Genomic DNA, 16,804 nt, shown 5'->3' with positions numbered 1-16,804 from the left:
GCAATTATGTAATTGCTATTGGAATGTACGAAACTCCAGTAGTTTCATATAGCGATTCGGAAGGGCTCGCAAATGGACCTGCCTCATTAATATTCATGAAGTAGGTCGCAAAAATGCATTTTGGGCATGTTTGCAACCCATTGCAAATGGCTACAATCACAAGGCAATTTTTTGTTTTAAATGCAGCCCGTTTTCCTTATAGGAAAACGGAATGCGTTTCAAAAATAAAAAATAAACGTTTTCTTTTCATTTTTTCAGAGTAGGTAGTGGTCTGTGGGACCACTGCCTACTCTTACAAAATGTTTTTGCATACAATCCCAAAGGGGAAGGGGTCCCTCGAAGGGGTTATCACCTACTTTCAATGGGCGGTAAAATGCGAATGTTCTGCGACCACATTTGGGTCACAAAACATTCATACATACCTTTGCGATTCAGTATTAGGAAGGGACACCCTCGATACGCCCCTTACTAATACCAGTCGCAATTCCAATTTGCCATTCGGTAACAAGTTACCGAATGGCAAATTGGACTTGATGCATACCAAAATGCATTTTTGGGATCGCAAATGGCCCAGATGTTTTAGTACTTGCAAACCTATTCAGAAATTCCATTCCATTTGGGTGACAGTCAGTTAGTTCCTGTCTACTTTGTTTAGGTGTGCTTTGACAGCTCACCTGTCAAAATACCTTATGTGAACATGAGAAAAAAATGCTTAAAAAATACCACTGAAATTTGAGCTTTGGCTCAGCCCACATGTCGATCTTTCTCCCTACTGCATTTGAATGGGAAGACGTTGTGTGCCCCTGCCACAAAAAAGTGCTTGTATTGTAGAGATTATGCTGAATATGGAAAGCCTGAGTTTGATTATGGTAACAAACCAATGATTATGGCTGTATGCCCGACTGGTTTATTGAGAAGATTATGTCGGGTGTCGCAGGTCTGATCTGAAAAATGATGACAAAGGAAGAAGGTCTGAATTACTTATTGTGAAAACTAAATGATCAATCCAGTAGTTCTCTATAGGTAGATCAGTTTTACACTGTGTAAAGCCCTGTAGACAAGTAACTTTACTTGAAAACCCAAAGTTAATTTCAGTAGGAAGAGGCTATGCATGGTGTAACCTTGTGACTAATACTGTAGGATGTGGTTTCACATTTAGTAAGTATAGGAAATAATTTTACAGTGAACTATTTAAAAAAACCATAAGAAGTGACTTTACATTATGAACTTGTTGAAAAATATAATAGGAAGGGCTTCTACAATGTGAACACTAACAAATGCAATAGAGGGCTTTACATCATGAACTGAAAAATATAAAATGGAAAGATTTACTTTGTGAAAACTATGACAAAAGCAACATTAAAGGATTTTACATGGTAAACACTGAGCGAAACAATAGGATGAGGGTTTATAATGTGAACATAACAAGATATTTCTTAAGGGTTTGTGATTTGCTCATGGGTTGGTTAATCTGTAAAGCGGCTGAAGGAGGGCTCCCAAATTGTAATTCCTCCTAAAGCCTTGAAAACATTTTTTATTTTGATTATAGTGCTTAGTTAGGTGTCCATTACAATACTTTATCTTTTTAAAGATGAAGCATTGCTTAGCTACTGATTTACATCATCTTCCTGAGTCATCCGTGGGCTCCTCTGCCAGGTTACCCTTAGAGGCAAGTATTAAAATGGACACTTGGACACCAGTTTGGCAGACTGGGGTATGAAGGCAAGAAGACACTCAAAGTCAAAACCTCTAACTGAATCAATTGGACTAGTAACTTTGAATTACTAGAATATTCCACACAGCTAGCCTCTTGGATCAATAGTTAAAAATCATATTTTGTGGGCTCCACCATGTAAACTGGGTAGAGACTTTGATATCATCCTCATTCACATTTGTGTTTCCAAACCTCCATCTCAGAGTAGAATTTGGAGCATTGTAGCTATGGGCTTAAGGTTAAAGTACCTCAGGGGACCAATCCACCCTCTGTTGACATCTGTATGCAACCCTGTATTGAATTTTAGCAATGCCCAATATGTTTTCAATCGTTTGAGTGCAATAGAACGATTTCTACTGAATTGAGAGAATATATTATTCACAATTCAATACGCTGGCACATGCTAGTTAACAAAGCATTTTGGTTCTGAATTGCAGAATCTGAAAAACATCAAGTTAACTTTTAATTCTGCAGCGCTAGGGCATAGCCAAGATGGCGAGCATATTGAAAGCGTTGAGAGGTGGTCCGTGGCAGCCCGTCCATTATCCTACATATATCCGGCCCATCCAACGCAATGGAGAATAAAAATGCAGCCCAGGCATCCTGCATGGAGAGGGGGTGCTGCTTGATGCTGCTAGTGCTGGGCGAAGCTCCTGCACAGGTGCAGTCTCGGCTGTAAGGCAACGCCTGGTGAGGTGGGCCTTGATAAACCCTTCAGGCAGCGTGGCCTCCTACATATACATGGTCCACGCACAGCCACTGCACCAAAGTGGACTGCCACTGTATGGAGACGAGGTTGGGTGGGCAGCTATCTCCACTGGCTCTTTACCAACGGCAGCCAAAATTAACTGGTGAGAGGGCGGGAGTGGGCCCGGCTGGGTCTGCCCATTATCAGAGAAGCATCAGAATTGCAGAGGTGATGTCAAGGCTTCCCACGCCTGTACTGCTGCGAGAGCACGGCCGCGAGGCCTGATCCACAAGCAATGCTGTTATTGCGGAGGGACTCTGTGGTGGGATCCGAGATCCTGCCATGTGTGCCCGCCCACCCCGCTTGGTACCTACATTACAGCTGCAGAGTGGAGATGCGATGGTGTTGCCGCCGCCCTGGGATAGCGGCCTTGAGAAGTAAGGAGGAGCAGCAGGAGAGGGGGTGAGTGTGGGCCCGGCTGGAACCATATAGACATTGCAGTATGAGCTCCCTTAGGGTTGCAGTGGATGGGACTGCTGACGTGCACTATCCCCTGGGGGTGCAGTGCTGGGTGACCTGGTAGTACATAAGAGGGCTGCACAGCCTCACCCAGCCTACTGCTGGCACTCTGGAGGGAGATACCACTCGATTAGGAGTGCAACTTGCCAGGAGCATTGCGGAGACTCAAAGTACACAGGTCCAATTCGATGCCTGCCCTCCCTGCCCGCTAAAATCTGTATCTATTCCCAGTTGTGCGCTTCAACTTAAAGGTGGTGATCACGCTCCAGTAAGCTCTTATGAGGAGTGGGAGATATTGCTGCCACCTTGGGGCCTCCCCGATAGACTGGTGTACTGCTCTTAAACTACTATGAAGGTGAGGTGTGAGTGAGCTCACCTCAAGTACATGATGCCCAGAGTGCCTAAATTGGTAATGCCTGCTTGCATTCCCTGCCATCCAGCCTGATTTACAACTGCCTGGCTTTAGTTCCTTGACGTCCTTATTGCCCCTTGCTATCACTGCGGGACGTGTGCAGGAGTTGTACCTCAGCGCAGGCGTAAGCTGACCGAGGAACCTAACCTCCCTGCAGATTGCTTAGCTGAACCGGAGCACCTTTCCCTTGTGCTCTGTCCCGGTCATGCCTAAAAACACCCCGGCACCCAGGTCTCCACTTCTGCAGGGGACTTGTGGGTGGTAGGTCACCTCCTCCCACGTACTGACGGACGAAGTGGTGGGCCCAGGGATTGAGACCCTGCTCCATTAATGAGTCCATGTGCCTATCGACTTAGCCCACTGGGGAGTGCCGCACTGGGGAGGAAGCTAGCGCCTCCTTGTCCACCCTGCATCCCACAAACACCTGCAATGAACTACGCTGACTAAGTTCAGATACCAGTGGCTGGAATTAGAGGGTGCAGTCCTCTCCGCATTGAAATGGTGGATTGGACCTTGTTTCCCCCAGGGCGGTGACCTGCAGACAGACATTGTGGACACTCATTGATGCTGTGATGGGCGATTGTGGATATCTTAACTGTTTGTAATTGCTGAGTGGAGGACCACATGGGATGGATAAACCACAGAAGGGGGCACAGCAGAATAAGAAAGACCAGTTTACGGCCCCAGGGACTACTGCAGCAACAAACCCTCCAGGCGCAGGACTGTCCAGATGCTGCATAGGGACTGCAGGAGCCCATTAGCGCATTGATATTGGCAGTGATAGAGTCCTCAAGCGTAACTGAACAGGTCAAGATCAAAGCTTTTTCCCAGGATGCTGGGCTCGAGGGTGGACCTCCGTAAGGTGGCAAAGCGTTCACTGGCCATGGAGTAGGATGTCTCCAAGCTGCAGGGGGAAGGTGGCCTCCCTGTGGGCTGAATTAAACGCCCTGACGGCCGTTTCAATCTCTGCTTTGTTGGCTTCCCAAATGGGGTGCAGGGGAGAGATCTGGAAGTTTCTTGAGCACTGGGTGAAAGAGGCGATCCCAACAGCCCAAATATCCCCCTTCTTTGTGGTTGAGAGATCACATTGTGCCTTGGTACCTAAGCTTCCTGTGGGGGTATCCCCTCGAATTGTGATTGCAAAAATACTTAACTACAGAGATAGGGATGCTATCCTGCGAGTGGTTCAAAAGTCGGGAGACCCCAAATTTGAGAATCAACTGATTCATATTTTTCTGGACTACACAAGGCTAGTGCAGCAGAAGCAGCAAACCTTTGGAAGGATTAAACAAAAACAGAGCTATGGGACTCCCCTATACGATTCTGTACCAGGAAAAAATAAAGTGATCCATAATGACCAGTTGCACTTCTTCACCCAGAAGAAATATGAGACTGGCTGGAGATACATGGGGATGGTTGAATCCCTCCACAGACCCCGCAGCTTAGACGATTGGAGGGGTGGAGGTCCCTTATGGTCCACCACTTGAGTGGTCAGACAAGACGGGACACTGGACCTGGAGCAGCAGAGGTCCGAGAGAGAGGTGGTAAGGGTGCTGGTGATGGCCTCTAGTTCAGACATGAGCGCTAGAGATGTGGTGCAGGAAACCACAGAACAGAGTGAAACATGACGCAGTGTATAATCTTAATTCCATAACTGAACTTGTGCTATAGTCTGGGGTGCTATGATCTTCTACCTAAAGGGGCTTGCACATAATAATTGTGCTGAGCACCGGAGGTCTGCAGACTCCCTGGAGACTGACTGACAAAATGAATGACATGTTACAGGTGTGGATGTGGGCAAGTGGGTGAACGGGTGGCAACGGCTGGATCTAACGGGCTGACCGCCTCTCACGCCCCCCAGTAGATAATCAGTTGTGTACAAAATATTTCTGTGCTAGATCTTATTTGTTTTGTGGAGGTTGCATTAAAGGGAGTGTATGTGTGATAGGGTGACAGGTGGGGGACAAGTGGGTGTATAGGACTCGGCAGCCAATAGGGGCGGCACCTAACGAGGGTACCCAGGTGGCAGCCTCCCCTCTGATGTTGCTTTAGTGCGATTGCAGATTGACTGGAGGTCGTGGGAGGGAGGAGGTGCGGACTTTGAAAGATTTGCTTTTATTGTGGAATATGTAATTATATATGTAATTGCTGGGGGGATAGAGGAATTATGATGCTTGGGGAAACACAAATTGTTCAGTTGTGTTTACCCAGTGGGAGGGATTGGCTGTTCCTGTTTGATACGTTTGTTGCCACACAGCAGCGATGGAATTGCTGGGCGGAAGACAGGCGGTCGGAGGTGGGGTGGGGTGATGCGATCTGTGGAATGTTATTGCATTCAGATTGCACTGCAACAAGAGACATATGACAGAAGAAGAGACCAAGCAATGACATAGGAAGTGGAGGGGACACCCCTACTCTGCCACCTACTCTAACTATGCATGCGAACTCTCCATATGGATCACACCACAGGTCCATTTCTGGACTCTGGGTTCAGAACTCTAGGGCTGATGTTGAGGGCAGATATTTACTGCTGTGTTTCCTGCTGGACAGGCAGGAGGTGCACCCAACTTGGATGATGAGGCCTTCTACCTTGACATTGACAGCGAGCTCCTCCCAGCTGTTGGGACTCACCTGCTATGGATAGGAGAATTCAACTGTGTGCTGGGAGGTGTAGGGGATCATCACCCCCAGTGACAGGATACAAAGCTGTGATGAAAGGAATGATGGAACGCGTGGGTTGTGTGGATGTCTGCTGCACGACACAAGGCAGAGTCAGGGAATACACTTTCTATACCCCAGCACAACACCTCTAGTCACCTAGTTAGACTTTTAGTGACAGATGACGTTGCCATAAAAAGCAGAGGTTTGGATATTGAATAGACTTCTCTCAGAATATGCCCAGTACTCCTGGAGTGGAACGGGTGTGGTAATAGATCCAAAGTTCTGCTGTGGTGTTTACGTCCAGAGGCACTTTGCAATACCCAGTACTGGGAGGAGCTTAAGGAAGCCGTGGCCAGGTATTTTAAGACCAAATGGTCCATGGCTGTAAGTAGGGGTGTGGAGTGGGATACCCTGAAGGAGGTGACACAAGAAGAATGTCTGTCATGCATTAGTGAGACCAGATGCCATCTGAAGATGCAGTTATTGGAGGAAGAGCAACTACTGCGAACCAGTCAGCAAGCCGCACCCACCTCTGGGAGCCAACAGGGCCCCCTTCTGACCACCTAGAGGGGGAGACGTGGGACAGACTGGACTGACTGGTTCAGAGGGATTAATGTCAACTACTCCATCAGGAGGGTGACAAGTCAGGATACCTCCTAGCATGGTCACTGAAGAGGAAGCGTCTACCTCTGGTGATTATCTCCCTCAGGCACTGAGATGGCACCATTGAGGGATCACAGGCCACAATCAATATGCACATACAAGACCACTTGGCAATAGTATATGAGGAGACAGGAGTGGGTTGGGCAGCAGAAATCTGTGGGTTCCTAGATCAAATGTTCCTTCCTAGACATACAGTGCAAGAGGTTGGGGAATTGGAAAGGGAGCTCATTGTGGCGGAACTGAAGAAGGGGGCCCAGGAATTGGCTTGCTGCAAGGTGCCGGGACCAGATGGCCTTCCGGTGGAATTCTATCAAATCTATGCAGAGCTGCTCATTTTCCACTTCCTGGAAACACTTCAGGAGGCACATGGTTATGGGATACTTCTGCAAACAATGCAATAGGATCAAATCATTATGCTTCCAAAATCGAGGAGGAACCAATCCGATCCCAGTTCTTATAGACCCCTCTCTCTAAGCTAGGGGTAGATGCAAAAATACTTGCTAATGGCCTAGTGACCAGACTACGAAGGGTGGTTACCCAACTGGACCACAAAGATCAATGTGGTTTCATGCCAGGTAGGGGGCTCATGTGAATCTCACAAGACTATCCCATTTACTGCATAATGTTGCGGGCAAGGAGACGGAGTGGCATTAATAGCGTTAGACATTGAAAAGGAATTCAATACCCTTAACTGGGAATACCTTTTGGAGGTCCTCCGGAGAATGGGACTCCCCTGTCACCGCTCTCTTAGCTTTGGCAATGGTGCCTTTAGGGATCGGGGTTTATCGCAACATGGTCAGGTAGGGCATCCAAGTGGGCGAAAAATCATGTTTCCCTGTATGCCGACACCGCCCTCATCTAAGTTACGCACCCAGAGCGATCAGGTATGGCCTTATTGCAGATCATGACCGAGTTAAGTGAGGGGTCCAGTCTTAAGAGTCAATACGCCAAAAAAAAAAAAAAAAAAAAAAAGTGCTTTTTCCCACAGCCACACTTGTGGGGCACAACCAGCGGAACTCCCGGTGACTTAGCTCATTTGGCAGGGGGATCACGTTCGGTATCTGGGGATACAGGTGGCAAACGACTCAGAGGCCTGCTATAGCCTAAATATGGGGAAATTACTTGAAGGGCTTGGGGAACTGATCCGATTTTGGGTCCACCTACCCTTGTTGGTGCTGGTCACAGTCACGCTTAGCGAAATGGTTCTATTACCCCGCTGCAGGTATGCTCTCCAAAATACCATGTATGAAGTCCTGGGAACCACATTTTTCTAAACTCAATAGTCTCCTTATTTCCCTTGTGTGGGCGGTAAAATAAGCAGGGCTAAATTGTATATTCTAAAACTATACATTGATATGGGGGACCTGGGACTATGAGATATGGAATTAAATAAATTTGCAGACCTATTTCAGTTTACAACACAGTGATGCATGAAAGGGCCCAATACGGAGAAGAAGCTACTGGGAATGTGGGGAGCGGAGGCAGACCTCCCCTGTTGCAGCATGCTGGGAGCGGGTGTTCCGGGTGATTACCCTTCAATGTCAGAAAGGTGGCAGTAACCTGGGAGCAATAAGTTACCTGAGTGATACAGAGTGCACCCTATGCTAAACTTTGACCCCTTTGTTGGTTGCAGCCTAATCGTGCCATACAGTCAGTGATGGACAAGTCGCAATGGTTTGAAGGCAGCTGCAACACCGCAGGTGAGCTCCACCTTAGTAGCACTTTTTCACCTTGGAGGAGGAACAGGATGCCTTTGACCTTCAACAGGTCCGATTTCTGCAGTATACCAAAGTCTCCTGTATGTTTTGGGAGATATGGACTGACTTTCCAGCAAAACCGGAGGAGACACACACATTAAGAGTGGTACTAGATCCCAGGTCAACTCAGGGTTTGATTTCCTGCTTTTACAAGACACTTGAAGGGGATCGTCTCATTGACGTGGGGGAATCTGAAACAAATGGACATGGAGTCTATTGAAGCTCCTTTCTGAGGGACCTGGAAGAAAGCATATGCTCAGGTTAAGGAGGTGGCTGGCAGTGAGAGGTTCAAACACACACAGTTTTATTACCCCCCACTAAGGCTACATGACCCCACAGCATTTACACAGAATTAATAGAGATCACTCAGAGGTGTGCCCCAGGCGTGGAACCCCACCAGCCTCGTTCCTCCATATGACATGGACTTGTAGCAAATTACAGGGGTTTTGGAGCGAGATCATAAGGTTGCTATGGGAGGTAATGCGTGCTGAGGTATCCACCAGCCACCATTTACTTGGGGTACCTAAACTAGGTGCCAAAATGAACCACTAGTTCATGCTATTTGGGATGGTACTAGCAAAGTGGCAGGTGGCCATTCATTGGCGCAGAGCACTGCCCTAACAGTTGGTAAATGGACGACAGACCTGCTTGAATGGGGCATAGCTAAACAAACACTGTGCGAACAGATGAGAATGCAGAACGCAACTTACAAATATGGGGCACCATGTTGGAAAGCCCTGTCAGACATGGACCTCGAGGCGAATGATTCCGCTGACACCCCCTGGAGTTGGATAAACGAGACCCCCCGGGTGGGGAACAAAGGGATGATACGGAGACTGACAGCAACTGAGTACCCTACGTGCCTGGGGATAACGGGAAGAGGCAGACAACATACCAGAGGCGGTCTGGACTCTTCATCCTGCCACCCCTGTCCCTCCCTGAGAGCTTATCCAATGTGCCTTTTTGTTGTTCGGTGTTCTGCTCCCCCACCCAGCAACACCCTAACCCACCACCACCCAGGGGAACTCCCCAGGTGAGCAGAAATGTGGGCCTATGCTCTTTAATGAGATACGGTTCTGGCCACTTGCTGCCACTGTATGAATGCGCAAACTCTACCACCAGCCCTTTCTCTAATTCTTTTAAAAGTTACTTGTTTGTTGTGAGAGCTCAGCTGATATTCTGGACCAACGGCCAAAGGCTATATACTCTGAGGAATCTGATTGGCTGTCTCAACTCAGTTCTCCAATTACTGGTCTCATACGTTTTGCTGACGGGTGGTTTGCTCCTGCACCCACCTTCAGATCTCGATAAACAACATTCTTTTCCGAGTGAAGGTAGTCCAGCGCCGACACAATTTCAGCTCCATAAAATTGAGCACGTTCTTCTGAAAATACCCGTTCTTTTGACAGATGGAAAAATAACTGCAACAGAAAAGTAAACTTTCAGCACACATATTTTAATACGAAGATTTTAAAAAAAACATTTTACTGACAAATGGTAACAAAGTTGTTACATTTTACTTTCGATTTATGAACATTAAATACAAAAATAAAATCTGTTAGACATATGGTTCGGTTAAAGATATACAATTATGGCACCCAAAGTGCAGAGGTTTGTGACACATGTTTAGGGATGATGGCCTGATCCACTTGATATCTATGAAAATCCAAAGTATTTCAAAGATCTACATTCCAAATTTTCTATACGAAACTCAGACACAACACAAGTATGTTGAATAAAGTGAGGCATTCACGCATTCTCACAAATAACTACAAGGAACAACGTCGAATAGCTTTTAAATGTTTCTACTGAAAGCCTCATTTGAATTACAGTGAAAAGTGAAAGCTACATATAATATAGAAATTAGGTTATCTTGGGACTTTGTCAATAAATCCGACGTTCCCAACATAATCTTTTAGAAAGTTGGTGCTTCGGAGCCATACAACGGGCCGCAAGTACTAAATACATACAATGATATCTGGTAGAAAGCTGAACACGAACTAATAAACTGCACGTGTTCATTAGACCTTGACTCTACTGCAGTCGTTACATGCACAATTTTCATGCAACCACAAAGCATTTATTTTTTAAGCATTTCCTTATAAGCATACCCTTACCTCGCCACCATTAGCATACTCCATAACAAAACATAAACGATCATGTGTTTGGAAGGAATACCTTAACGCCTGAAATAGAAACAGACAATGAATTAGAACATGGTCTGCTCAGATAGCATTCTTTACACAGACTTCACTGGTCAGCATAGCTTAGGACAATACAACGGCACACGCAGTAAACACAAAGGACAGACAAGCTCAAACAAGCCACATAATTACAGTCACTGTGCAGTCACTGTACAACAAAGGCTCAAACAGTCATCACCCTTCACTGTGAAACTCTATTTTGGGATGTCTCCGGACAAGGCAGTGTGTTTCTGGGAATGTGGGCAAACAACAAGCTTTTTTTTCTTGTGGAATTAGCAAATTATGCCAGTGTTAAAGCAGTAAGCTGCACTGACAGAGGCAGCCCTCCAAGAATATTGTATAACCCCGCGCCTTATTTAAGATGAAAGGACATGGCTTGTGATAGATGATTACAACCAATGAATTAGTCTCAAAATAACATACCTTGTACAAGAATGTGGTCTGTGCATGTTTCTTAGTTGCAACTGTCAAGGGCAGCTGTACTTTATTCCTACTTCGGCGCTATATATGTTGCTATGGACACGGTGTGGCATTTCTGCTAGGGCCGTATCAGGCCGAAACAGTTTTGTGTCAATGGTATCTGATTTTGTCAGCAGAAAAACCTGTCTGTGGTATTTTGATCAGTTAATAGAGTAAATTGCTATTTTATATACCCCTGGCAATAATGAAAAATATGTTGTGTGGTGCCAATATCAATTACTGAACAATTTACTGCTGACAAGTTAAAATAACGATGACAGCTTTTACCACCAACAAATTCAAATACCACAGGCAAATATCTTGGTACTAAATGTGTGCCAGCAGGCAGAAGCACATTCAATTATTTCACGAGACCACAACTCTTTATCGCCTACTACTCTGTCCTGGGCCTGGTCTCCAAACTGCAACTGCCTTAATTTACATGGGAGACAGCAGGGCAGTCGTTTTTAATTTCGATAAAGGTCCACAGAATTAGAAGGACAACAAAGAAAAAGCTACTTCCCTTTGTAATGCTCTAAGCTAACCTCCGATTCCTCGCCTTATAATAGTCCCCAGGAGTTAGACGGAATCTGGAGATTTTTCATTGTAGTGCTTCTGTGCGCAGCCAGGTGGCACCCTGTAGCTCTGAGTTGACTCCATACCATCCAGGAAGTGATGGCACGGATCACATATAAGCCTTACCCCGTCGCACGGATGTCAGTGTCTAACTTTTGCCTTTCTGTGCCTTCAAACGCAAAAGGTGAACAATAGTGGATTGCAGTGTGCTGAATACTGACTTGGGACCTTTCGAATTTTGAAAAGAGCCCACACCTATGTAAAAGGAGGTAGGAGTGTGGTGAGGTATCTGCAGTTTAATATATTATGCACCAGAAAGAGTGTTACCTAAAGTTAATACCTTGCCCTTCTGATGGCTACATCTGACCATCATTCCTCACCTTAGAATAGATACCGCAGCAGCACCACCCGAAGGTGGCGGGTCTGTGTAGTGGAGTAAGACCTCATGCAGACCCGAGCAGGCAAAGTGTCCTTCCCGCTGGACCTGGCTGTCAAGGCAGTAGTGTTTTGTGAATGTAAGCACCAACGCACATGTTGCAGCCTGGCAGATATCAAGGTCAGGCACTCCTCACCCCAATGCAGTGTTAGCAGCCTTAGCCCTAGTGGAATGGGCTCTCAGACCTTGCAGGGGCTGCTTCTTCTCCAGGGCATAGCAGATCCTAATGTAAAGGACTAGCCATCTCACCAAGCTGCTCTTCTTCACTGCAGAAAGGTCCAGGGAGAGAGCAATGGCCCCACTATCTTTGAAGGGCTCAACAACCAAATGTGCTTTAACTCCATATAGTTGGGAATAATTAAGTGTCAAGTCCAGAAGTCTGGCCTGAACGTCTGCGGAAAAGCTAGTGGATCGCATCCATGTGTGTCTGCCTAGGGCCACACTAGTGCCAATAACCCTCCTGAGGTAGCAGTCGTGCCCAGTCCGCATCTTGCATGGCCTGAGAAAGAATGGCCAGGGATTCTTCTGGAACCATGGGCAACACTTGGGTCACAGAGTCCCACAAGGTGTGAGAATAGCAGCCTAAAAGACAGCTGGCACCGGTGGAACGAAGAGCCAAACTTGTAGAGGAATAAAATCCTCTTCTCAAATGTTGTTCTCTACTTCGATTCTCTGTCTGGGGGAGTAGTGGCAAACATGTTTGGGTTCATTGTGCTGGCTGAAGCCTGTACCGCAAGACTCCTCAGTGTATGGTTCTGAGTGAGGAAGGCAAGGTCATCTTGAGCAGGGTGATGGCGTATGGCGATCAAATGAGGCACGGGGGCCTAAGTATGGTTTTCCCAGGTACCCATGAGAGTACCTGGCGGAGCCATATTAAAGGGAAGTCGTGGCTCACAACTCAACTGACCAGGCTGCAGCACCACCCTCAGAACATTTCTTTAGCCTCCTAAGTGGGAGTGAGAAGACCATGAACCTCAGCAACCCTCTGCATAACACAGGGAAGGTGGATAACTAGAGCAGTCTCTAGGGAGGTATCCAACCCACTGGCATCCTGGAGTGCCTCATACGAGTTTTCTTCTGGACATGATTGGGCAATCTCGTTTCCATCATCACAGTCCACAATGTCTGAGTCTGTGCCGAAAAGTTAATGAAGAACCTGCTGGCAATTAGAAGATAAAGTCAGAAGAATGGTAAAAAGGTTGTAAGTGCACAGTCATCACTGAGTTTGGGGAGGCACAGTGTCTGCATCAGACAGCACTATGGGTTGATCGTCGCCATCCGAAGTCAATGGTAATGGCATTGGTGGATAGGAAGAGCTGTTGTGATGCTGTGGAGGGGAATGGTAGTAAAGTTGGACCAGAGCCCTGAGCAGATCCACAGGGCTCAACTGGCCCCTTGGGCAGACATAGCTGCGAAGACCTAGTTGGGAAGCCTCTTGACTTTTTGGGCACAAGAGCCGTGTGGAGTTCTTTAACTTGCTGTAGTGTTGCTGACGGGCTGCAAGACTAAGGTCACAGTCAACAACAAAGTGGACTGACTTCAGGAGTGCAACCTGGAAGCATGATAATGGCCTTGAACCTTCTCCTGGGAACTGAGAATGGCAGGATGGGGCTGAGTCCGCACTGGACTTATTACGCTGCTTTTTAGACTTCCCAGAGAAATTAGAGCGCAAGAAGATCGGTCATGTGAACAACCTCAGAAGTGGGACCAGGATTTACCTTTAGATCTCTATCGATCCAGGCATGAGGTTTTATGGCGCTTCTCCACAAAGAGCATAGATTACCAATTTCAAATGGTCTTGGCGAGCATCAAGGCACGATCACTGCAGGCCTTAAAGTTATGATATAACCCCAAGCACCATAGGCAATCCACATGTGGGTGAGTCACAAACATTTGTTTGCAGCATTTCCCAAAGGGTTTAAACACTGAAGGCTTAGATTTAGATATTTAGAGTCTCGCTGAAAAAAAGGGGTTGCTCTGGATCTGCACCTGTTGGCTCAGGAAGAAGGGAACTGATGTCATCTTGCCTTGGTGGTACCTATATAGGCCCACATACGTTGGCTCGGAAAGTAAGAAACTGATGTCAGTGTGCATGGGTGACACCTATATAGGCCTGCACTTGTCGTACTTGGCACAGAACGACACTGACACTGAGTCGGCTGTGCCACCTGTAGGCGTACTGCTAAAAAAAATTATGGATTCAGTCTGAAGCCAGGGGAAGTATTTAAAAAGTGACTTATCTGCTGTGAGAAGTCTCTATCAGAATGTGTCCCTTAACAAGTGGGCTTGCAGAAACTTTAGTGTGCAAAATAGTTGATGCTGGGTGTTCTCTGAAGTGGTTAAAAAATCTAGTTAGGGCTCTTACCACTGGTAAAAGATGCAGAGCACCACCTTGGGATGCTCACTTCACTCGTGATCTGCCAGACTTCAGCAACTAAGTTAGTCTGTCACAGTATTCATGGGCCCAGCCAGGTGATTTGGAACTAGGAAGTCACCCTGGTGTCCCAACCATCTTCAGAGATGCAAGGCCTCCCGGCACAGGAGCCAGCACCCACCCAGCCATGCTTGATGCAATATCATACGGTTGAAGTGTTGTATGTCAGAAACTGCATCAGCCTACCCTTGATGGATGGCAGGAAGGCCTTCAGGCCAGACGAATGGCTTTTAATTCCACAAGATTGATGTGTAGTCAGCCCCATTTGTACTCTGATCTCCACCTCCCACAGGTGACACCCGCAGCAGACCAGTGATGCATCTGTCACAACTGTCAGCAACAAGTAGAGAAGAAAGAGTGGCTTACCGCACGAAACATGGTAGTTGGCCAACCACCACTGTAGATCTTGAGATGCCTGCTCCATGACCTGGTACTGTTGGATAGGAGGCTCTGATGATGAGCCGACTTGAACTTTAAATTCCGCTGTAGGCTTGCATGCGCCACCGCCCTGGTGAGAAGGAGGATACCTCAGCCCTTTCCACACCGGATTCCAAGAGCAAGCCTCAAATGTCGGGATTACAGTCCAAATGGCCTGCACTAATGGCTGCACAAGGAAAGACCTGAACTCTACCATATCCAGGATTGCCCCCAATGCATGGAAGCCTCTGAAGAATTCAGTTGGGACTTTGGCTCCTTTATTAAGAAACACATCTTTGAGGTATGAGAGTAGATCGATATCTGACTTCCAAAGATGGGCTGCGGCCACTGCCATTGTTTTCATGAACACCCAAAGGGGGCTGGTGAAGTCACGGTGAAAAAGCTTATGGCTCACCAGGAACTGCAGACAATGACTAAATGTAAATACGTGTCCTGCAAGCCCAGGTACACCATTCAGGTCACCTGGGTCTAACGCAGATAGGATCTGAACCAACATGAAAATCTTGAAACTGTCCTTCCTTAGGAAGACACTGAGACCTATAATATAAGGTTGAGGCCTCCTTCCTTTTAACAGAATGATGAAATAGCGAGTGTAACCGATCATGCCCTTTTCAGATTCTGGTACCATTTCTACAGCACCTTTGAAGAGCAACAGGTGCACTTTCTGTAAATGGATAGACAGATGCCCCTCTGAAATGCATTCTGGTGTGAGCTTAATATAGGGTGGGGAGGAAAGATGCCAAATGTGATGGATTGCCAAACTGAGAGCAGTGTCAGATCCTACCTCCACTTGGTAGGCTTGTGCCCCTGAGGGCAAACTATATAGGTTTATTGGCCGGTGAGGAGGAATTGGAAGACTGGTGACACTTCTGCACTGCACATCGTTGCCGGTTCCACGTACTCAGCCCCAAAAGGACTGGGTTGCCTGTTGCATCATGGGTTGCAAACACTGTCTTTGTCTATAATCCAGCCCACCAGAGAAGCCTCTAAATTTTTGAAAGAGATGCAGGGATAATTTTGTAGTGGCAACAGCCCCTAGGAATGCGCTGTTGCTCTACTATCATTAAAGTGTTCCAAAGCGGAGTCCACCTACCAACCATAGAGGAAGGGCACATCAAAAGGCATATCCAATAGCAAAACGTGAGCATCACCAGAGAACCTCATCAAAGCATGCTGATGCCATGCCAAGACAATCCATGGTATCCAAGTCTGTGTGAAAGACATTTGGAGCCCCATTTTGCCCATCATGGATCTGGCCAAAAATACATGAAGATATTCTGGGACTGCCGGCAAGATGTCACTGGCCATGTCCTAAAAGGCATGGATGCAATAACACAAAAGACAAGCGACACTGATGGACCACTTTTCCCAATTTGCTTAAAAAACATATTTGCCAAAGATGTAAATTCTTTTTACATTCTCTTTCTAGAGGAGAAGTAGGGCATGAATATGGATTCATGTTACTGGTCCTGGGCTGCACAATAAGGCTCTCTGAAATTGGATGCATGGTTAGAAATTCATCAGGTGCTGTTAGACCTAGGCGACCTGCCTGCACACAGGCGAGCTGGAGCATGGTTTCACCCAAGTAGCCATCAAGAAGTAAGGGCTCAGATATTGCAAGCTCCACCAGCAAAAATTATGTTTTAGTCTCAATGGAGGGCAGATGTAACTCTAGTAACTCAGCTGTGAATGACATACTGTTCTCCGTTGGTGGCACGAGTGGCGAGTTACGCTCTGTCTCGGGTGAGATGTCTAGCTCACTGGCATAACATAAGGCAACATCAGTATAATGAGGTGGAAGCAAGCCCACCCCCTCACCATCATCAACATCCTGAAGTGTACT

General features: G+C 46.8%; 1 protein-coding gene across 3 annotated transcripts in view; it reads right to left on the bottom strand.

Moving 5' to 3' along the window:
- Positions 1 to 16,804, bottom strand: part of AKT1 (AKT serine/threonine kinase 1) — a 416,301-nt gene that overhangs the window by 113,701 nt on the left and 285,796 nt on the right. For all 3 annotated transcript variants that reach the window (XM_069207320.1, XM_069207318.1, XM_069207319.1), the window contains exons 8-9: positions 10,532 to 10,600; positions 9,710 to 9,835 (exon numbers count right to left, since the gene is read on the bottom strand). In XM_069207320.1, the coding sequence (XP_069063421.1) occupies positions 9,710 to 9,835; positions 10,532 to 10,600 (195 nt within the window). The remainder of the gene's footprint in view (positions 1 to 9,709; positions 9,836 to 10,531; positions 10,601 to 16,804) is intronic.

The sequence above is a fragment of the Pleurodeles waltl genome, chromosome 9, assembly GCF_031143425.1.
Source record: "Pleurodeles waltl isolate 20211129_DDA chromosome 9, aPleWal1.hap1.20221129, whole genome shotgun sequence".
NCBI classification, from domain to species: domain Eukaryota; kingdom Metazoa; phylum Chordata; class Amphibia; order Caudata; family Salamandridae; genus Pleurodeles; species Pleurodeles waltl.
The sequence above is the reverse complement of the archived record's forward strand: the minus strand, read 5'-3'. Positions and strand labels throughout refer to the sequence as shown.